The 24,033-nt window shown below is 36.9% G+C and overlaps 1 protein-coding gene across 1 annotated transcript; it reads left to right on the forward strand.

Annotated features, from left to right (window-relative positions):
• The first annotated feature begins 200 nt into the window (after window positions 1-200).
• LOC132303013 (xyloglucan O-acetyltransferase 1-like) lies at window positions 201-2,523 on the forward strand. The gene is made up of 2 exons (XM_059800026.1): window positions 201-604; window positions 927-2,523. Exons 1-2 carry the CDS (start codon window positions 331-333, stop codon window positions 2,030-2,032), a joined length of 1,380 nt encoding a protein of 459 aa, XP_059656009.1. The 5' UTR covers window positions 201-330; the 3' UTR covers window positions 2,033-2,523.
• Window positions 2,524-24,033: the final 21,510 nt, after the last annotated feature.

The raw sequence follows: 24,033 nt of genomic DNA on the forward strand, positions 1-24,033 counted from the left end.
TAAATAACTGCAGGGATGCCTTAATGCCTAATCAATGCTCATGTGTGTATATACAACAAGATAAAAAGGAAAAAAGTTCCACGTATTTGAACAGGCATATATAATAAAACAAAACTAATAACCAAAGTGGTTAGAAAATTAGTTGGCCAACCAAATATAATGGGATTCTAGATGTGACTTTGACTGAATCACCCCCACAACTCTCTCCCCCCCTCTCTCCTTTGCCAACTTGACAAAATACACTACATTCTTCTCAACCTATACAAGCTAGCTCACAGATTTCAGAAGGGAGAGAGAGAGAGGCAAAAGAAGAGCAGAGAAGGCAATGAAATGGGTTCAACAAATCCATTCAAAGATAGGCCTCAATCTCTCATAAAGAAGCTCTTTCCATGGACCTTATATGTTCTCATACCCATCGCCTTTATTCGCTTATATTTCTACCCTAGAAACCTTCCCTCCTCTTCAACAGACCAGCTTCCCCACAACAACCATATTGTCATCAAGACCTCTTCTTCTCCTCCTCCTCCGCCACCGCCACCGCCACCGCCACCGCCACCGCCTCCTCCACCTCCTCCTTCACAAGCTACGTACACACACAGATCAGGTACAACATGTTATGTCAAACCCCTAAAATAATATTACTCCTATTTTCTATTTTCTATTTTCTAACACGTATAATTGGCTAAGATAGAGTACATACCTTCGTTTCAAAGGGCCTGTAACCCAATTGTATAACTACCTCATCCTCAAAGTGGAGGCTAAGGAAAGGTTTGAGTCCGAACATGAACAAAAGTGTGAGGATGAGGAAGGGTTTGAGCCCGAACGTGAACAAAAGTGTTGTGAATACTTACTTGATAAAAAATAAAAATTATTTTGTTGTTGATGTATATAACTAACAAGATCTTTCATTTTGTTGGTATTTGCAGAAAAGGAAAGAGAAAATATTCAAATTGCATGTGACTACACAGATGGAAAATGGGTGGACACCAAGACTGGCCCTTTGTACAATGGTACAAAGTGCGGCACAATTAAGTATGGCCAGAACTGCATGAGACATGGCAGGCCAGACATGGATTACCTCTATTGGAGGTGGAGGCCCAACCAATGCCAGCTTCCCAGGTTTGATCCCAAAACTTTCCTCCAAATCCTCAGAAACAAACACTTGGCATTTGTGGGAGACTCCATGGCTAGAAACCAATTGGAGTCTCTCCTATGCATGCTATCCACCGTCTCTTCCCCTAAACTAGTTTATCGAAACGGCGACGACAACAAGTTCCGCCGATGGCACTTCCCTTCCTACAACCTCAAGATATCAATCTACTGGTCACCATTTCTCGTCAAAGGTATCGAGAAATCGAACAGTCGATACTATAACCAATTGTACTTGGATTCCGTGGATGAGCGGTGGGCGTCTGAGCTCGAAAAGATGGACATGGTTGTCCTGTCCGTAGGGCATTGGTTTCTCCATTCCGCTGTGTATTACGAAGGAGGTTCAGTACTAGGTTGTCATTTCTGTCCCGGTCAGAACCATACCGAGATCGGGTTCTACGAGGTTTTAAGGAAGGCATTAAAGACTACCCTAAAGGCCATAGTTGAAAGAAGGGGGACTAGAGGCACTGCGATTGATACAATTGTGACCACATTTTCACCACACCATTTTGAAGGCGATTGGGACAAGTTTGGGGCTTGTCCTAGGACGAAGCCCTACAAGGAGGGCGAGAGAAAAGTTGAAGGAATGGATGCAGAGATGAGAAAAGTTGAGGTTGAAGAAGTGGAAGACGCTAAGGTGGATGCTAAGCAATTTAGAAATTTGAGGTTTGAGGCTCTGGACATCACTGCATTGTCGTTAATGAGACCGGATGGTCACCCGGGACCGTATATGAATCCTTTTCCGTTTGCTCATGGAGTTTCGGAAAAAGTTCAGAATGACTGTGTCCATTGGTGCTTACCGGGACCTGTCGATGCATGGAATGAGATATTGCTAGATTTGATGAGGAGGTGGAAACTAAATTCAGTGGAGCGGCAACAATGAGCATTTATCAGACGACAGATATTGGGTGGTGATTGTTGGTTTTGTATGTTTAGGTTTTTTTTCTTCTCTCTTTCTTGAGGAAAGAACCGCGAAGGAAGAGAAAAGACAATGGAAAGAAGAATATGAGAATCTAGCTAGCTTTAATGGGGCCAAAGATAACAAACATGTCCAAGAGAGTTTTGGAGTTATGTGATAATTTGCAAAACTACAAATGGTTTTTGATGTGAAGGTTTGAAGATACTTAAGGAGCATAGGAAGTTCTTTTTAGATTGCAGAATGTAAAGGTTGTCATCTTAATTGTTTTTAAAAGTACTGTCTGCTGTTGATTTATTTGTTTCCATATATGTTAGTTTTGTTCTGATTTTTGATTCTATAGGTAGTACAGGCTCTTATGATTATAATTAACCTTATGATCATCATTATCTGTCTTGTGTTAATTTTTGGTCCTTTTAACAAACTGAATTTATGATAAGTCTTGTAAGAGAAATTTTTTTATGGCAGCGACGAATTATCCAAACCACTTTCATTGACTCTCTCTCACATACCCACACAAAATCTGTGGGTAGTTTCTTTAGTTAGGTTCATTTTTTCGTCTTTTCCACAAGTGGGGTCCATTTGAAAGCTTCTATGTTACTGGTGAATGAGGTATCCAAAGCAACTTTTTGAGCTTATTTGGGAAGATAAAGATAAAGTAATATTAATAAGGAAAATGATATTCATCATTCTTTTTAAAAATAATATATATCATAAATTTTTTTTTTTGGCACTTACTTTTATCTCATCTCACCACTTCACCATTAATTAAAATTGAATGAGAAGCTGTTTTCACACAACTCATGATTGTTTGAACCCACTAGACATTGAAAGCCAATCCTTTCATCATTTCCTCCGATAATCCGTTTAACCTTTATCAGAAGTCTTGATCATGTCAAGTTTCAAAGCAAAGAAATGAAGAAATTTATTTCTTCTAGTTATGATGTAATGAAGGACCTCATGAGCAAATATTGTCATGGATAGTTCTAGAAGGAACAAAAGCATTTTGATTTTAATTTGAAATTTAATGGAATTACTTGGAATCCAAGTTTATAATGAAAAAAGTAGTCTATTTTTTTAAGATTGTATTTGACGGCATGGAATTAAAGTTTTGGAATTCGAAAAAATTTTAGTTCAATTTTCTGAATTACCTTTTTCTAATTTTATTTCTAAAACTCCAATTCCATACCTTGCCAAACATATGGAATTACAATGAACTCCAAGAATTTACAATCAGGTTGCTTAAGACGTGGGCAAACGGTCATTTTGTTAAAAAAAAAAAAAAAAAAAAAAAAAATCACTTATTTGCCGGCAAATTTGGTTTTTCCTTAATAAAATATTGAATTTTGGATTTTTTATTTATTTATTTTTATAGAACTATGACATCGCCTATGTTTTAGATACAATAATATATGTTGTACATGAAGACTTTGATTTCTTTTTGGCTATAAATATGCATATATTTCCGTTGATTTTTTCCATTCCTTTTGGCCATTTCAGAATCTCCATTGTTAGTTATGCATTTCCAAGAGAATCTAACTGCACGCCCACTATTAATATAAGAAAAATGATAAATAAAAAATAAATCACAAAAGGGTTTATATTAACCACTGATGTCTCATCATTGATTTCAACTATCCGAAAGAAGAGAGATTTTATTTTACATGTGATTGACTAGAGTCTTATTTGGACACTGATTATGAGAGCCCCACAAAAAATCGAATTTAAGCTCAAAAGGTCACATATTATACTCATACGAAAGGTGACCTTATTATTTTTGGGACACTGTCTAAATTTGGGGACTTTTAAACATGACAAAATCATTTTTTTACAATGATTTGGCTTTTAAACAAGACAAGGTTGGTACTATATAATTTAAATTAATCTAAACAAGAGGCAGATTTAATTTTAACTAAAATTAACCTGATTAAGATCCAAGAAACTGAATGAAAACTGATAGTTTAATTGAACTAATTGGGTTGTGAAATTCGATTATAACCGAATTAATTTTAATTTTACATAAGTTTTGTCCGAATTCTATAAAAAAGTATCAAGTAAATATTTTTGTGTATTTATTACATCTTTTGATAATTGTATCACTTTGTAAATATCATAATATATAAATTAAATTGAATTTGAAAGTGCAGTTGGAAAATGATTTTCACACCAATCACACCCGAGATTATATTAATGCAAATTGAATACGAATTTGGATATTTCAATCAATAATCAAATTTTTACTTGAATGTGAAATTGGATTCATTCAACAATTGATATCAGATTGATACTGAATCTGATCATATTTGAATCAAATTCGACCAGTTGATGGTCATAATTTAATTATTTATTTATTTATTTTTCTTCTTTTTTTTTTTCAGTCAAAGGTGTGTGTTGTTGGTCATAATAAGTTCATGGCATAAAAGTTACCACATCTCCTCAAATCAAACTTGGCGACATTGACATCATCATGATAGTTCCTCGACAGGTAGAGATGTGGATTTGGCTCGAGGGTCCAAAGTCTGTCCTGGTAAGCCCAACCAAGCCAGACAAAGTCCTCGCCTTGTGTTAGGGCTTGACCAAAGTTGAACCCAACTTCAGCCGTCAGGCCAACCCAATGAAGGCTTGAATTGACAAAATATATATATATCTATATCTATATATATATATATATATATAAACAAGAAAAAGAAAAATTGTCAATGATTCTCTGGCAGTTATTTTACTTTTAATTCTCGCAGGTGGCATCTATTGGTGCATAAGATGCATATTCTTAATGTATTTAGAAAAACTTCTGTAAATTGATATAGAAAAGGTCTTATTTAAAGTAAAATTAATTTTAATTTTAAATAAAATTAATTTTAATTTTAATGGGTTAATTTGGTACTTCCAAACAATGATCCAGAACTCAAAACTCAAGAGGGGTATAGTGTGAAGTCTACCATCACCTTTCTTGTTGGGTTTCGAAATTTTAGACAGCAAATTGTTTTCTTTAAGCCTCTCTTTGTTTCGGTGTAAAATATTCTTTTTGAAAAATATTTTTCTTTTTTAAGTAATTTTTTTTTTATAAGTCTTTTTTAAATAAAATATTATTTTATTTTTACTTTTTTCGGTGTTTGGTAAAGATATACGTTAAGGTTGAGGTCGAGTTCATCAGGTTGGTATGTAAAATAAATTGCCGAAAATTGATGGATAAATTATTTTTGTTAAATTTTAATATTTTTTTCTTTCTAAATATTTTATGACAATCAAACATTATAAAATAAAAAAATATTTTTTAAAAAATATTTTAGGTCCAAACAAATGGAGCCTAAAAGTATATGTTCTTTTAGTGTGGCCACTTATGTTGGGACAGAGAACTGTGATGCCGAAGTGCAAGGGACACTTGGCAAGCTATCACACCGGCGGAGTTATGGGTTATAGGCGGAGATGTTGCTCAATTTGAACGAAGTACATGCTAGTGTTATGTTACAGGTTGCATAATTACATTGTCCTCAGGCACGCGTTAGTGCTCTTTACTAAACTTTTTTGAAAGTAAAACTTCCGTGCTTATCTGGGTCGGACAATATCATATTATGTAGCGCAGTGGGGTGTTATATATGTTGTGTTTGATGAGGTGCCAAATTTCTTTGTGAAATGATGGGATTCACAATAACAAACTCACCGCAAGAGGGCAAGGGGCAATCCAGTTGTCATAGGGTGAAGTTATCCATGCCTATGTTGCCAATATTTCCTTGCAAAGGGCTATTCAGTTGTCATCATATGGCGAAGCTACCCATGCCTATGATGTGTTTGATGAGCTGCCAAGCTCACTGGTCTCAACTGCAAAATCTTTCTCCAGGTCCACGATGCCTTTGATGCCTGATGAGGCATGTTGAGTTTCCAAAAACTCTTACCTTTAACTTTATATATATAGTTGTCAATTCACAGGTTATTGTTTTTCATAGTTGAACATTTTCCATATGAGTTTTAGGACTGCAGCTTTGTTCCAAAGCACAATGTTAGGCGAATTCATTCGGACCACCTTCAAGCTTAGGTTTGCAAATAGAACTCCCAACTGATTTTAGCTTTGTGGGGCTTAAGATCAGGCCCTGAACAAAGGAAGGCTCTGTTGATTTCATTGATGGTTTTTATAGGGAGAATAAACAGAGTTCAACATAGGAGAATGCCTATAGTCCTTCCATGTATCTGAAATATGTGATTGATATTATTGGATGAAAATAGTGGAGATGAGGATAAGGATTGCATTCTTAAGTTTGATCATGAGAAACACAATTATATATATATATATATATATATCTATATATATAACAGCTCCATAGGGGAGTGATACACAAGTACGGAACTCAAAAACAATGGTGATGTGTATTCACATGGAAAAGAAAGGGAGCAGTCAGTAGAATTAGCAGCATCATGTCATCAAGTAGCTAAATGATCAGGTGTCTTGATATTTACTGTACATATATATCCATATATATCTATATATATATATATATTCGTTATAAAATGTTACTCCCCAATGCCTTGTTGATTTGCATGGATTTTGGTATATTTGGCTGAGATTTGGTGGCAACCAAGTATCGTTACAAAGACAAAAATGCTGGGTTGATCTTGGAAAAATTATTACATGGTCCGAGACTACATGGTTCTGGCCAATCACAACTCGACACACAAGCTAAAATTTGAACAAAACTAACACATTTGCTTGCGTGTTGAGTTGTGATTGGCCGGGTTCATATAGTCCCCAACTATGTAAAATTTTTTTGTGGAATTTGACCCTGTAAACATGTGCCACATTGCTTAAGAGAAGCTAATATATTTTTAGGTGAAGCAAAAAGTATGTTCCACCATCTCTCATTCTCATTTAAAACTTTAGTAAAGAGAAACATATGTTTAGAACCATGCTATATATACTGTAATGAAAAATAATTTTTAAACCGATTTTTCAAACTGATGTGGGTAGTTGAAGAGTTATTAGCTTCAAATAACAATGTTTAAACTACAATATATGGTAGAAAATGTCAACAAATTGTAAACTTTGGGATATATTCAAGTGGAACTCATATCTATGTTTAATGGGGTTAAGCATGATTACTGACTCCGATATATTAGTAAAAAGCAGATAAAAAGTAAAAGGAAATCTAAATAGATTGGCTTGGGTTCGCCAATACAGCAAACACAAGCTCAGATGTGTGAGACCTGTGGGACCCTCAGTCCCTCACATGTATTACAACACTTTTGTGGATCCAAACTTCCCAAAATTGGTAGATATATTATTATTTTCCATTCCATGCCTCGGATACAACTACCATATATATCACCATTACATTTCTCAGCTATCTTGTTTCACAACTACTGCTCCTTTGGTAAAACATCTATTACAAGTACCAATCGCACACCTGTTGCTAAATTTCAATTTTAGGATTTAACTTTGGACAAACTTAAAAAAGAGAAGCTTAATTTCGTTTGAGAATCAATTAAAAAGTGGAATCATCCCATTTCGTTTTAATTCGTTGGATTTTGTGTTGAATCTAGTCTGAGATACCAAATGCATGTAGCCTTCTTGCCGTGGAAGATTTTTGGTTGAGTAGTTGATAGTCGGAAGTTGGATTCACAAGGTATATACTGCCTTCCGACTTTAGCCAATGTGTGTAGAAGCTGTCTCCACTTGACTAATAACTCATTTAAATCTTATCGAGTAATGATATAATGCTATAATAGCAGACAACCCAGTTGGGTACACTTTTTTGGCTTTGAAGCAATTTTCCCGTTGCCTTTGTCTTTAAGACTTTAATAAAGGAGATATTTACAGCCTCAATCTGTTAGTTTAAGTTCAGGCTTTAAAGGATAGGGGAGGACTTTATTTTGGATATGAATTAACTTTTGAAACTTGGACAAGTATATCTTGATTTGAGAGAGCACACTTGCTCTCACTAGGAGCGCACTTTTGATAATCTTCTTCCTTTTGGGATCTCTCTCTCATGATTTACCCAAGCGGGCACCGTGTTGGACTTTGTGATGAGCACTAAAAAAACATGTTTTGTGCACAGATTACCTCGAAATTAATGGATGCCAAGGTATGTAATACACACACACATACATATATATATATATGGACTAATTTCTTTATTTGTTTAGCTTGCATATCTGAATAAACAGAAGCTATATACACCACCTGGTGTCCCATTGGTGGTTTTTTGGTTGGTATCAACATTAAACAATAATAGCTACTATGCTAGCCAGGGACAGAAGAAAAACAGATGCAACTTATTTTTTAACATGAAATCACAATTCAGCTAATTGAATCGACACTAGTTGCTTTGTTTTTGGGCCTTCTTTTTCCTGTTACTGGTTTAATTTGTTTGTTAGATTTAGGCTTGTTTGCTTTATCGCTCTGGTGCTCTGCTGCTTGTTGGCCTTACTGGGTTTGTCCACTTTGTATATTCTTCCATTCTTATAATTCCCATAATAATAATTTTTACTATTTTTTTTATACTTGAAATGTACAACTTTTAATTTACATTTTTTTTTCTTGTTGGTTCAAAAACATTGATGAGTGCAAAGACCCAAAAAGATATCCTTGCCCAAAGGGTGCTCTTTGCAAGAACACTGCAGGTAGCTACTCGTGCCCTTGTCCAGCTGGTCACAAGATTGATGGAAATGGTACTGGATGCATAACTGACCCAGGGAGACGATTATTAGCTCTAATTATTCCTTTAGGTAAAATCCTTTGACATACCATTTTGCCCTCCTCTCCATGAAATTGTGCTCGCTTTTATTTCTACACATGCAGGCTTCGGAATTGCTATTGGCATTCTGCTATTGATTGCTACAGGTTTATGGTTGCACCGCGAGCATAAGAAGAGACAGAAAAACAAAATAAAAATAAGTTCTTTAAGAGGAATGGAGGTTTGCTATTGCAACAACAGATCTCTTCCAATAAAGATAGTGTTGCGAGAACAAAACTCTTCATCTCAAAAGAGTTGGAGAAGGCAACAGACAATTTTAACAAAAGTAGATTTCTTGGCAAAGGAGGACTTGGTACAATTTATAAAGGGATGTTATCAGATGGAAACATTGTGGCTATTAAAAAATCTGACAAAGTTGATGAAACTCAAGTTGGTCAGTTCATAAATGAAGTTATTATCCTCTCTCGCATAAACCACAGAGACATTGTGAAATTATTAGGTTGCTGCTTAGAGACTGAAGTTCCAATATTAGTTTATGAATATGTCTCAAATGGCACCCTTTCGGAGCATCTTCATGATGAGGGCCATGCTTCGATGTCTTGGGATAATCACTTGAGAGTTGCAGGGGAAATTGCTGGAGCACTTGCCTATTTGCACTCGTATGCTTCTACAGCTATCTTTAATAGAGATATAAAGTCTAGCAACATACTGTTGGATGAAAATTACAGGGTTGTAGTGTCTGATTTTGGACTTTCAAGTTCAGTGCCACTTCACTAGACTCATTTGATGACATTTGTGGGGGGCACATTTGGTTACTTGGATCCTGAGTACTTTCGATTAGGGCAGTTTACTGATAGAAGTGATGTATATGCCTTTGGTGTCGTTCTTGCTGAACTCCTAACCGGAAAAAAAGCCGTCTCTTCTGATAAATTTGATGAAGGTCTTGTACTTCATTTTCAATCATCAATGAAACAGAATTGTTTGTTTGAAATTTTAGAGCCACTAGTTGTGAATGACGGTAAGGAAGAGGAGATTCAAGCTATCGCTACTCTTACTGAAAGATGCTAAACTGAATGCAAAGAAGAGGCCAACTATGAAAGAATTAGAAGCAGAATTGGATCAATTGAGAAAGATAAGTGAGCGGCCACTACTCAAGCAGAACGGCGAAGACAGCTACAGCTCGGTACGTGAAAGGTCCCATTCTAACACAATTGATGCTGTTGAAGAATAAAAATAATAATCCACTTATAATTTCAATCTTTAATGCATGTAATTAAATTTTCAAAATCTGTTGTTGACCATAAAATTTTATAGTGTTCCCTTTAGTATGCATTAGTTTTACTTTAATAGGCAGACATAGTAGAGTACTCTGATAAGTTGATTGAATCTCTTTTTATGAAATTGTTGCTTTGTATTTGGTTTTTTCTTATTCTCTTTTGAATGGTTGGCGAAGTAATGTTGATGGAAATATTCAACTTCAACAGAAGTGTAGTTTACAAGATGTGCCATGAAGAACTGTTTCTATTCCATTTTCCCTTCCTTTGGGATGAGAAATTATCAGTTCTTTTGTATTTGATTGATGTTTTATTGGTTCTGGAGTTGGGAATTGTTGTTCATCCAGTCATATCCCAAAATATTATATCAGATTGAAAGAATTATAAGGAAGCATGAAGGACATAATTTAGTAACGTACAATTCTAGTATTAAACTGCATAATTTTTAGCACCAGGAAAAACCACATATCTTAGGTCAAAGCAAAGTATGTTGTAATCAATTCCCGTGATCACAAGCTAAATCTACATAATTCTTTTAAATAAGTACCGCTCTTTCGCTTTGTGCACATTCTTGATTCTCATTTTGTATAACTTAAATTTTGTCACTTTCATGTTCTCGCTCGTGCAACCGACTTAGGTTATCGGTTCTTTTTTTATTATTATTATTTTTTGGATTAATTTCACTGACATCCTCTCAAGTTTGGCCAAATATCACATTAAAATATCTTTCTAAATTACTATCACTCACGTTACAAATGTTTGGTTTGTTTTTCACTCACACTCGAAACATCACTATTCAATAGAGTCAGACCACTTTTGACATATAAAATGAAATTACTACCCTTTTGACTTTGTTTTGACGGATCAAAAATTTATTTTATATATAAAATGACTTAATTACCCCTAAGACCCATTTTAAGTGACCAAAATATCCAAAAATTCAAAATACCCACCCCCCCCCCCCCGGGTAAAGCATATATATATATATATCCATCAATTAAGAAAATTTTTAAAGTCCATTAACCATAATACCCGAATTAAGGGACACAGATTAATTGACTGAAATCCAGTCAAAAGAAGAAAGCCAAGTAAATGTCTTTCTTCTTCTCTTATGGTGAGATATGAAGCATTTGATTGTGAGATTCCGAAACTCCGGCTTTGGAAAATTTGAAATTTCTAAAATTTTTAGAATGGAAAATTTGAAATTTCGGAAATGGAAAATCTAATGTTGGGCCGTTCTGTATTATAATGGAAAATGTGATTTTCTTTTTGGGAAAGAAATGGAAATATGAAATTTACTTAAAATTTTAGATATATGAAATGGTTAATTACATACTATAATGAAATATCTAAAAATTTAAAATTTTTATTCCCTTGATTTCTAAATTCTAAAAAATAAACTTTCAATGCACTGTCATCAAAAGGCTATTAAATATGCACTCAATCTTTGTGTAAATGAAGGGCTAGGATGGGTTTAATAGACAACGGCTATATTGATCAAATCAAAATATACATAGTGCAACAGTGAACATATGGCAGCAAACTCAAGAGCTGAATAGAAATTATTATCAACCAATAGCTTGAAGAATCTGTGCCCATGGTTTATATATATATACATCCATCTTATCTCTAATCAAAGATTCAAACACAACGAGCTTCAAGATACAAACATATAATATATATACTACAACTTAGAGAATCATACAGTGGGTCAAGCTATACCGAAAAGAAACAACAAAAAAACGAGACCAATTCGGTGAACTTCAGATTAGCGACCAACCTGAGTTTTAGAACGGCAACCAACCGGAAAAGCCTTAGTGACAAACCAACAGTGAAAGCTACAGTACCCAACCGGTGAGTTTAAGAGCAGACTGACTGGGATTTGAGTATTACCGACCAAAACAATTGAGAACAATTTCCGACGAGCCTCATTCAGACCCTACAGATTGGTGGGTTTCAATCAGTGCATAATTCAGGTGAGCTTCAGTCGGTGCAAACTACAAAAAAAGCTTCAGCGACAACTCAGAGCTTCAGTTTGAGTGTGCTTCAGTTCCTGCAAACTTCAGTTCTAATAAGCTTTAGTTCCGGCGAGCTTCAGTACTGTGTGTTTCAGTTCCAGTAAGACAAGCTTCAAGGGACCGAATCAGTGAGCCACAAACAAACAAACCCTTGCTCCAGTTCAGAAACCTCCATTATTTTAGGCGAACAACACAGAAGTACAGCACCAACATTTCCGGTGACGAGCTACAGCAAAAAAACCTCCATTAGGAGATGAACTGATACAGAGAGACGTAAGTTAAGTTAAGAGAGAGAATTGGGTCATAGTAATCAATGAAGGCAGTTTGGTCATTCAAGATTTTTTATATTTTGGATTAAAATATAATAATAAAAATGAGGATAAAAATGTACATTTACAATTTTTAAGAGGAAAAAGGATTTGAAATCTGAGTGATACTTAATTTTTAAAAAATATTTCAAAATTTAGAGAATGTCATTGAAATTAACCTTATGATTTTTTTTTCTGTGTGTGATGTCAAATTTTTTTTTTTTTTTGAATTCATAACAAAAAAGTTGCCATACCTAAAATCAAACTTTGCAATATTGAGTACAATCAAGCTAGTTCCGTACCAGGTAGGAATGTAAATTGGGCTCATGGGTCCAGTCTGCTCAGATAAAGCCTCGGCCGAATGCGTTAGGGTTGACCCAACATGGACCCAACTTCAGCCGTCAGGCCCACACTATGCAATCATAGACTTTGTCATTGAAGACACGAACAATAAAAACCTCTATTTCGGTTTAACAGGGTGTATTATTGTAAGTAATTTGTAAATTCATTAGATAATTGTGGTAGCTTAATACTTTTCACCATCCAAAGTAAAATATCAAGAATTCAATTCTCGGTAGGAATAAAAGTGAGTGTTTAATTTCTTTTCAAGGTAAATTATTAATAATAATAATAAACTCTAGCTTCATTATTAATTATATAATTCACTCTATTAATTTGAACAACTTAAATACAGCCGGAGTCCGTTGTTGCCTTTCCAAGTGGTGGATGATATTCCTCCACAAGTTTAGATGGGGCTAGGGAGATCGTTTTTGACATCCCTTGTAATCAAATTCTATTTTTATAAAGCCTTGGCAAATGACATGTATTTGCTTTGTAGTTTGTGGCATTTTTAATATAAACTTATTCTTTTGTATATGTTTATGTATATTTTGGATATGTATATGATGACAATGGAAATATTTTGTTCAATGTTAAGGATGAATGATGAAGGAATGATTATATTTCGACTAAAGGGTGTATTTTGATTAAGATCTCTACCTATTAGTGTAGATGGTGTTCATTTGGCATATTTCATCTTTTAGATAAGTTTCGGATCATTTTAGAACCTATGTGATTGATATAGGTGGAGTGCTATTTCACCTAGAAAAAGGCCCATTTTTCAGCTTCCCAGCTGGCTGGTGATGTAAGCTAGCCGACCGACAAGGTATTTTTGGCTTGGGTAGAATGATGGGAACCTGGAACATCATTTTAGCCAGCTGAAAATTACTATTAGCCAACTGATCCTTGACTTTCAGCCAGCTAACACAAGTTTCAGCCGACTGAAACATTCAGCTCACCTGCAGTCTTGACCCGACTTCAACTAGTTATATGTCTTTCATTTTAACTCCAAATTGGGTTAAATTTGAGTCCAATTTCAAGATTTTTAAATGAACTTTCCAATGGTACCAACCTTATCCAAAATTCCAAATGTAGAGGAAGTTATAACTAGTTTAGTGCAGAATATTCCAAAAATCTTCTAAACCAAAAAAGGGTCAATCATGTGAAAACATTGTTCTTGCATCTAGAACATTACGAAATGAGTTTATTAGGCCATGATGACTTAGATAGACTTCCTTAGACTCATTTAGAGTCAACCCACTTCTCTCTCTTACCTTGAAATAACCATTTTGCCCTTGTGTGCCCTTGGGTTCAGGTAAGGACCTAGTTCGCATTTCAAACCCTGGATTTGGGTTGTTACAATTACCCCGCCACCACCACCTATAGCCACTCCCATTCCCACAGCCACCATATCCTTATTTGTAGAAATTGCTGCTCATTTTTGCTGTCAAAACTGTTTGTACTCTCTCTTTCCGATGATACTGTAAACGACTAAAACAAGGCCATCTTTCAAAAGCCCCACTTCTTGTTCTTTCTCTCTCTAGAAACTCCACTTTTTTCTTCATCCATAGCGGTTCTAAACCACCTTGGAAGCTCAGCCTTCTTTACCCTAGATGGAAGCTTTTCCTCATTTTTGAATTCCAAAATTGGTAAGCAACAACAAAACCCTGCATCTTTATCGCTAACCCAAGGGCAAAAACATCCATTGGGTCTTCCTTGAATGCCCCGACGTTGGCAAAGGCACCAATGCAAATCGTCTCTCTAACCTCCTCGACGTACCTCATATCACCACCGTCGATCTCATCCGCGAAGTGCTGTCGTACATGGTCCCCTCATTTCTCAGGTCCATTAGGGTTAGAATTTTGCTTACATACAAATACACACCCTTGCATGTAGATATTTATATATGGTGGTTCGGTTTTTGGTAAAGGTTTCATTCTAGTTTGTGAACCATGAAATTTTTCCCCGTCGTTTTCTCACTGTAAATCACAGAAATTTTCTTGTAATTATTGTTGGGTTGTGAATGCAAGTGGGTTTGCATGTTAAATTATGTATATATATGTGTATATTTATGTGGTGAGATATTTTTATGGCACACTTACAGATGGGTTAGCAAAGGAGGGGCATTTTTGGGTTTTAAGCATAAAAGGTGGGGACCACGAGGGGACAGGAGCCTTCTAGATGGTATTGGGTCACATTTTTTACATCTTCTTCCTCTCTTTAGCCGGCAGAACTTCTCTCTCTCTCTCTCTCTCTCTCTCTACAAACATTTTCTCTCTCTACATTACACATATTTCATACTTTAAGCTTAATTTTGAGGCATTTAGAGTGAGATTTGAGAGTTGAGCAAGAAGACAAAATTGGAGTACGCTTCAAGAGCGTTGATTTGGTATTGGTCTTGCACATACTTAGGGGATTTCGAATTTTGGGTTTGGCTAAGGGCCATTGTTGCATCTCTCTTGAGGTAGGGGTGCCTAATTCATGGAGTATTGGGTTTATTGTGAGACCTTACTTGAAATTTGTGTTGAAGCATGCTGTGTGTGTGTGTGTGTGTGTGTGTGTGTGTGTGTGTGTGTGTGTGTGTGTTCTTGCAGCCAATCAAGTTAAGCTTCATGATATTCTTGCCACTTTGGTGATAATTGTTCAATTTTTATGATACTAATATAATGTGGTAAAGTTGTGCTAGCATGCTTATTTAATGAAGTTGTGCTAATCTGTAAACTAAAATAATGATGTTTAAAATAGTGATATGTGCCCTAGCATGACATTTGTAAGGATCGCGTTTATGATAGTATGAAATTAGCCTTCTTGACTACTTGCATGCTAAGTATTTGTTAAATTGTGTAAATAAGCTTTCATGTTGATTAATGATGGAAAAGTATGTTGTTGAGTGTGACTATTTACTATGTATTTCTCTTATGGTTATTAGTGTATGCTCCCTTAAGATGATTCGATGTATTACTACTTAAGAGTATGTTTATTTCATGTAAATAGTTAAATGATTGATTTCTCAATAAATTGGAGCATGAGTATATTATATACTTCCATCATGTACATGGGGTTAGTATAAGGGTGTGGTGGTGAGTTGTGTATGTGGAAAGGAGCCGAAATGAGCAGGAGACGAATGGTTGTCTTGTACCAATTTGATGGTTGTTATTGTTGATGTACTCATTTGTTAAGCTCTGAAATTCCCTACGTAAAATATGATCTGTCCTCTCGATCTCCTTTATTTTGTGTGCTTGCTCACGTGACTTTAGGAGTCATGCCTTAGGCACACTCTACTGAGCTGTTGAGTTCACCCTAATATTTAACATTTTTCAGGTTATGGGAAGTTAGTGGTTGACGACGTGTCTCCATAAGCTTAGAGATGGATTAGTGTTCTTTTTGACTCGTTTTGTAATGACATTTGATTTTTGTAAAGACGTGATTATGGAATTGTAATTTTCGAAAAATATTGTATTAACATTGTAACAATATTCTTTTGGCATACTTTTGCATTTGTAGTGTGTTGGTGGTGGTAAATATAACAATTCTATAATCGTAATCATGTTAACGTTGTTTCGTTTGAGTGGATTGTATGGTGTGTGTGTGTGTGTGTATATATATATATATATAGGTATATATATAGTGTTTTAGTGGCATTTTAGTGATGGTTTGGTAGTAGTTTAGTGGTTGTGTTTTGGGTAGTTGATTGCACGTAGTTGGGTAAAATAAAAAAATCAAACAAATACATGTTTAGGAAAACCAGTCGACGTGTAGGCTTCCCACATGTCGACTGATATCTCATTTTGGGCTGAACAATTTCTTGACACCTATCGGTCGACGTGAATTACTCACACGTTGACGTGATGTCTATACATCTACCGGTTCATGCCATATACATTTGTGATTTAGTTTTCCCTTTTTCACCCATTTATTATTAGTATTTACCACGTAACCCATAAAAAATTCAATTTTTGTGTTTTAACCACATGCTCGACTATTTTACCCCCAAACTTCATCCTAGTCATTGGATGTCCTTAATAAATGACTATTTTAACCTTTTGGGGTCTTAAATCACTATAATTGATTTAAACGACTGTAATGACCCGGCCCTTTTCCTCCTTTTCCATTTTCGGTTAATTTCTTTTTTTGTTTTTTTTTTCTCTTATTTCGTCTTTTACTTGTTTATCGTTTTTCCTTGCTTAACCTCACTTCGGGTGTTCGGATTTGATTCCGATTTTGCATGCATTCATGATACTTGATTTCCATGACATTGGTATTTTCGCTTTTGTTGAAAAACATGCTAGTTACTTTTATTTTTTATAAAGGGCATGAATGCATACCTTAGTATAATTATTCATAACTTTTGGGGTTTTAGTGTAATTATGAAAAATAATTATTTTTCGTTTGAGGGATCTTTTTGCAATTTATTTTGGAAGATATTTTGAAAAAGGATCATTTTGCAATTTTTAAAAAATGTGACAAGTGTCACATTCTCATGGTGCCACTTGTTGGCAATTGGGTGAAGAGACTTGGTACCATAGTTTCTTGACAATTGGAAGGTGGAGAGTCATCCATTTGTTGGCTTAGGATTGGTGCACATGTAAATATTGATTGTTGACGAGTGTAAGCTTAAGATTAAGTCTTGGAAGAGGCATTGGATTAATGACAAGTGTACGGCCATGATGTAGTCTTGCATTGTGTGTGTGAAAGAGGTAGTGCAAGAACATATAGTGAGTGGAGGATCTCTAGCCCTTCTACTCACCATTTTTACACTTTACCTTCTTCATTTCATTATCTCACATGAACCCTAACAAATCCACCAATGGAGGAAAGCTTAGTTCATAGCTTACCCCTTCAATTTGGCTCACTTTCATACACCTTAGACTAAAAACCTTGGGAGAGAAAAGTTTCCTCTCATTCTCCTCTTCAAGAACCCTAAACTTGTTTTCCATTTCATGCTTGGTAGCTTGGATTATAGAGATACAATTCTCTATTGAGGTAGGGGTGGTAGTATGTTATATTCTAAGTGTTTTATAATCCTTGGGGTTTAATATATATTGTGTACATTCTTTTAACATGATAGTTTTGCATATTATAGGAAACCCTCACTTTTTGACTTAGGTTTTATTGGATTAAGCATGTATGTTATGTATAAAGCATGTGAGAGGATTATAAAATTTAATAGTATGCTAAATTCTAGAAATTTTACATGTGTTAGTGATATGCAAAACTTGTAGAATTATTGATGTTATATGCAATCTTTATTGATATGAATTGCTATATTTGTTATTACAATAATTCTATGTCCTTGTGAATTACTAATTGTAATTATTTGGAAGCTTATTGCTATAATGTTGATATTTAGTATATGAAGCGTATTGTTGAGGCATGACCTAAGTTGTTAAGTTAATGGTATTTTATTGTGCATAGTACCATAATGAGGAATTGTCATTTGGCATGCCATTCTAGATTTGGAACCCTAAGACATGGTTTGTATGGTTTCAAAATACTTGTGCATGGAAGGTGGTTTGTATGCCTTATTATATATATATAAGTTTTGAACTTGATATATATTTTGGAATCTCTTGGGACATTGTTACATGTGACATGGCTAAAGTTCGGCTTTAGTGCGGGAGGTATGAGTTCTCCCCAATTGAGATAGTGCGCACTAGGGTGGTCTTCCCAGCGGGTTAATGCCTGGAATAACCACTTTGCTCTCTGTGGAAATCCAAGCCGTGATGTCCAAGTCTTCCATTACTTGTTTTCGCATTAAATTTCAAGTTGACAACCAATGCTTAATTGTAGCTTGAAATTCTTGTTATTGGCGAATTGATGTTGTTAAGTATATTGATGTTGATTTGTATTGCTAAAGTGTCATTCAAGTTAGCTTAAGAAGATCCCTTAGAACACCTTAAATATAGACGTTAAGTGGAATGCTTCCTTGTATTCGTCTATATTGATTTTGCAATGATATTGAAACTTTAGGGTATACTCATATGCTTCTCCTACGAGTAACTTAATTACTCACCCTAGTGGTTTGGGTTGTTTTTCAGGTAAAGAGACCATGTTCATGGATGCTCATTATCCTTACAAACTTTTGAGCTAGTTGAAATATTTTTGTGTATTAGCATGCACTTGTTTAACATGTTTTATCTTTTGGATGTAATACTTTTGCATACCATGGATGTATGGTATTTTAGAAGCTAAGATGGCTTCCTTCATGTAATGTGTATCTAAGTACTCTTTTTGATACTTGTTTTGTATGTATAACATGAGGCCAAGAGCCACTAACATGAAAGGTTGAAAGAATGTTTCGTTAAAACTCAAGTGTTGTCATTGTAGCTTATTTGTGAGAAATGGAGGCTTTGTATGCTAAAACTTGTTAATGGAATGTAAAGAGGATTTAGGCCATGTTGGTACATCTATTTTATCATATTGCATGCACTTGCATATTCACTTTGGCAAACAATACCTTTCTTGATGAATCAAAATCCTAAAGTTTCATATTTTTTAGTTTTGACCCTATTCTGTTTCAGGGGAATTTTGGGTATTTCAAAATGCATTTTTTTCATTTTGGCTTATGAATTGCATAGAAAACTTGATTTTGAGGGGGGTTTATTTTTTGTGTTTTTCCAGAAAATGTCATCTTGGCCCTCAAAATCTCATTTTTTGCCGAAAAACCCCTGCTGCCAGTTTCTTTTGTCGACCATTCTGTTTTTTTGCATTTAACCGGTTAGATGGGGCTATCTAAATGGTTAAATGTGTGTGGGCAGTGGGTTGGATGTGATTTTTAGCCTTCTAACCGGTTAGAAAGGCTTCCTAACCGGTTAGATGACCTAAGGTTGACTATTTTGACTATTTTGCCTCTGTTTCTTCCGTTAACCATATCTTCTTCATCCGGATTCCGAATAAAGTGAGTCTTGAGTCTAAATTCATTAATTTTTCATTGTCTTTCAAACGGTGTACTCGGTAATACTCACTTTTATGATGGAAATGACCATTTTACCCTTGGGTTCCTTTTTGTCCATTTTTGAAATCTTATTTCCGCATTTGTTTTCTTTGGGTTCTGTGATCTCATTGAGGGTCTCTTTGGTGTCCTAGAGACATGTTGTGTCCCTAGGGATGTCGTTTCATCTTTTGCTTCTGCAATTCGGATCTGTTATCTGGTCATCTTTCAGTTCATCACTGACGCACCAGGTTGAAAAACCTTGGGCCGTCACAAGTAGTATCAGAGCTCCTAGGTTTGAACACCTTAGGACAACGGGTTTTGGGTGCATATCATGCTTTTGTTGACGTACTTTGATGCATTCACATGCTTTTGATAACATGTTTTAGCATTATAGCCTGTTTATGTGTTTCTTGATAACACGCTTGGTAGTATGACATGTCTTTGTGCTTATATGCCTATGTGGTTAAGAGCATTTTAGTTTGACATGTATATTTATTTGCTTTAAGTGATTAACTGTTTTAAGAGCTTTCTTTGATTGCTTTAGCATGATAGTATGTTGCATATCTTGTTTTGCTTCATGTCTTGTGCATTCATAGTGTGAGTTGCACTTAGTCATAATAACTTGTGTTATTATTGACCTCATTTCTTTTACACGTTTAGCACCATGGTTGTCACGCGTGGAGAGTCTTCACGTCAGGGCACTGAGGAGCAGGTGGCTGACACCGAGTTCACATGGGGTCCAGGAAGGCCCATGATTCCAGTTCGTGGCGGGGATGCTAATCCACCACGGGCACCGACTTATGAGGAATGAGTGGCTTAGGGAATCAATCAGGGGATCTCTAAATCTCTACAGGAGTTAATACGCAGGCAGGTGGCTGGAGTACAGATTCCAGCACCGACACATGCACCGATAGTCAATGAGGCACTGGAGTACTTCATGCGACTACAGAGGGTTAAGATTAACCCATTTCCAGGGAGTTCAGATCCGCTAGTCTCAGAAGCTTGGTTGGACCTTATGGTTCGCAAGTTAGACAGTATAGCAGTACCCATAGACAGGTTGAGGATTTTTTTAACTGCTTCTTTGTTCATGGGAGATGCAGATATCTGGTGGAGGTCTATGACCAATATCCATAATGTTAAGTTAATGACTTGGAATGAGTTCAGAGATTTGTTCTTCGAACGCTTCTTTCCTAGGGCTATGAGGCGGGAGATGAGGACACAGTTTGCAGGTCTTTATCAGGGCACTATGAGTGTCATTGAGTATGAGACACGATTTACTTCTCTCTCTCGTTATGCCGAGGATATGGTAGCGACAGATGAGGCCAGGGAAATGAAGTATCAGGATAGGCTATATCTTGACATCAGGCCACGGGTCTCAATTCTTGATTTGAGGACCTACAGGGAAGTGGTTCAAAGGGCTATGCTAGCTGAAGCAGAGGAACGAGATCAGTTAAGGATCAGGGGTTCTCATAAACAGTCTCGCGGAGACAATTCATCATCTTCTGGGAGTCAGTGGAAGAAGGCTAAGACAGGGAACGATACTCACTCACAGGGGGCATCACAGCAGAATCGTTCTGCACCCACAGTTCCTGTATCTTCTGGATTAGCCCAGGGAGTGGTTTGTTACCATTGTCAGCAGCCGGGGCATATTAAGCCTCGTTGCCCACAGCTTCGGGCACAGGCCAGTCAAACTTCGGTCTCTACAAAAACAGGGCAGGGAGCTTGCTTCTATTGCAAGCGGCCGGGTCATCTCTAGAAGGATTGTCCAAGGTTGTTGAATAAGTCACGTGGTGGCACAGATTCACAGATGGTACCGGCAAAGTCTGCAGTGGTTCAGTCTGGTTTTAGAGTCCTTCAGGCACCATAGCCAGTGGCGCCAGTTGGCACTTACCAGCCAGGGGTTCTATACCTACTGCTTCTACACATCAGTCAGGCTATCAGGGCAGTTCACAGCAGGGCTCAAGGACTTAGGGAAGAGCCTACGCTCTTCCATAGGTGGATGCTTCCGCAGGCACCTCTTCAGTTCGAGGTATCTTTCCAGTTTTTAGTTCTTGGGCATGAGTTCTTGTTGACACGGGTGCATCACATTCTTTCATTTCTACATCATTTGCACATTCATTGGGTCTGGAGGTTACACTTCGGGATAATTTTCTCTGTGTTGACACACCAGTAAGGGGTCTAGTGTCTTTGGATCGTGTTTGTCGGGGTTGTGCTATTGAGATAGCTGGACGGACTTTGGTATTCGATTTTGTTGTTCTCGACATGACGGGTTTTGACGTCATTCTTGGGATGGATTGGTTGTCATTCTTCTGGCCTACGATATATTGTTTCTGCGGGAGGGTGTCTGTTTGCACTCCCAAGGGAGATTGTTTCCATTTTGTGGGAGATTGGAACAATTCCCACCCGACAATGGTTTTTAGCATTGGTGACTAGAGTCGCCACAGATCCTACTTGGCTAGTTTGCTAGTTGACGAGAATAACAATTCAGGCCGTGTTCTTCCGGCAGTTGTTGAGGATTATGTTGATGTCTTTCCTGAGGAACTAACAGAGTTACCTCCTTTAAGGGAAGTTTTTTTGCCATCGATGCCATTCCCGGTACAACGCCCATCTCTATAGCACCGTACCATTTGGCACCGGCAGAGCTTGACGAGTTGAAAGATCAGTTGGATGATTTGAAAGCTAAGGGCTTTATTCGTCCTAGTGTTTCACTATGGGGAGCACCGGTTCTTTTTGCGAAGAAGAAGGATGGGTCTTTGAGACTTTGCATCAATTATCGCAAGTTGAATCAAGCTATGATCAAGAATAGGTATCCTTTGCCTAGGATTGATGACTTGTTTGATCAATTGAAGGGAGCGACATGCTTTTCGAAGATTGATTTGAGGTCGGGCTACTATCAGTTAAGGGTTAAGGATGAGGATATATCCAAGACCCCTTTTCGTACACGGTTAGCCCATTATGAGTTTCTGGTGATGCCATTTGGTTTGACCAATACTCAAGCAGTTTTTATAGATTTGATGAACCGTGTATTCAGTGACTATCTTGATAAGTTTATTGTGGTGTTCGTTGATGACATTCTCGTGTACTCAGCTTCGAGGGAGGAGCATGAGTATCACTTGAGAGCAGTTTTGCAGATCCTTAGGGATAACCAATTGTATGCTAAGTTCGAGAAATGTGAATTTTGGCTACTAGAGGTGAAGTTCCTTGGACACGTCGTGTCAGGGGGCGGTGTTGCAGTGGATCCGTCGAAGATTGAGTCTGTGATGGATTAGGAGCGTCCGATAATAGTGTTTGAGATTCGGAGCTTTCTTGGCCTAGCCGGCTATTACAGGGGATTTGTTCGAGATTTCTCTCGTCTAGCGGCACCTATGACTCGATTTACTCACAAGGGAGTCAAGTTCATATGGAATGAGGCTTGTGATTTTGTTTTTCAGGAGTTGAAGGTCAGGTTGATGTCAGCTCCAGTTTTGATCATACCTGAACGTGGTTTGGGTTATGTGGTCTATTGTGATACTTCGCGAGAATGTTTGGGTTGTGTTCTGATGCAGACTGAGCAGGTAGTTGCTTATGGGTAACGACAGTTGAAGACTCATAAGTTAAACTATCCGACACATGATTTGGAGTTGGCAGCAGTTATCTTTGCCTTGAAAGGGTGGAGACATTATTTGTTCGGGGAGAAGTTCGAAGTTTTCTCCGATCACAAGAGTCTTAAATATCTCTTCTCTCAGAAGGATTTGAATTTGAGACAGTGCAGATAGGTTAAGTTCATGGAGGACTATGACTTTGAGATGCAATATCATCCGGGAAAGGCCAATATGGTGGCCGATGCATTGAGTAGGAAGTCACGGGGTACTCTTGCTAGCATTTCCATTCACAGATGGAAGATACTAGAAGAGCTTGCAGATCTTGGTTTGCAGTTGTGTGAGGATGTTTCACCGGTTATTTTGTTTAGCCTTGTGGCTCAACTGGCTCTTGTTAGCAAAGTTATTGAGGCACAGCAGGAGGATGGGGAGATGAAGTCCATCCACGATCAGATTTTAGGCGGCGGGAATGTAGAGGGTTAGACCTTGCATTCATATAGTGGTCGCAGGTACAGAGGGAGGATGTTTGTCCCTTTGTCTTGTCGTGACGAGGTTCTTCGGGATTTTCACCATTCTCGACTCGCTGTTCGTCCAGGTGGTACGAAGATGTATCACAATTTACGGAGACAGTTTTGGTGGAAGGGTATGAAATGGGATGTTTCTCAGTTCATGGCTAAATGCCTTATTTGTCAGCAAGTAAAAGCAGAGCATCAGAGACCGGCAGGGTTGTTGCAACCACTACCAGTGGCAGAGTGGAAGTGGGAGCACATCACTATGGATTTCGTGACGGGACTTCCAAAATCCAAGGCAGGGAATGATACTGTTTGGGTC

This window comes from Cornus florida, unplaced genomic scaffold, assembly GCF_030987335.1.
Source record: "Cornus florida cultivar Cherokee Brave unplaced genomic scaffold, ASM3098733v1 CherokeeBrave_3.0.0_Hap2_Chr04, whole genome shotgun sequence".
Lineage (NCBI taxonomy): Eukaryota > Viridiplantae > Streptophyta > Magnoliopsida > Cornales > Cornaceae > Cornus > Cornus florida.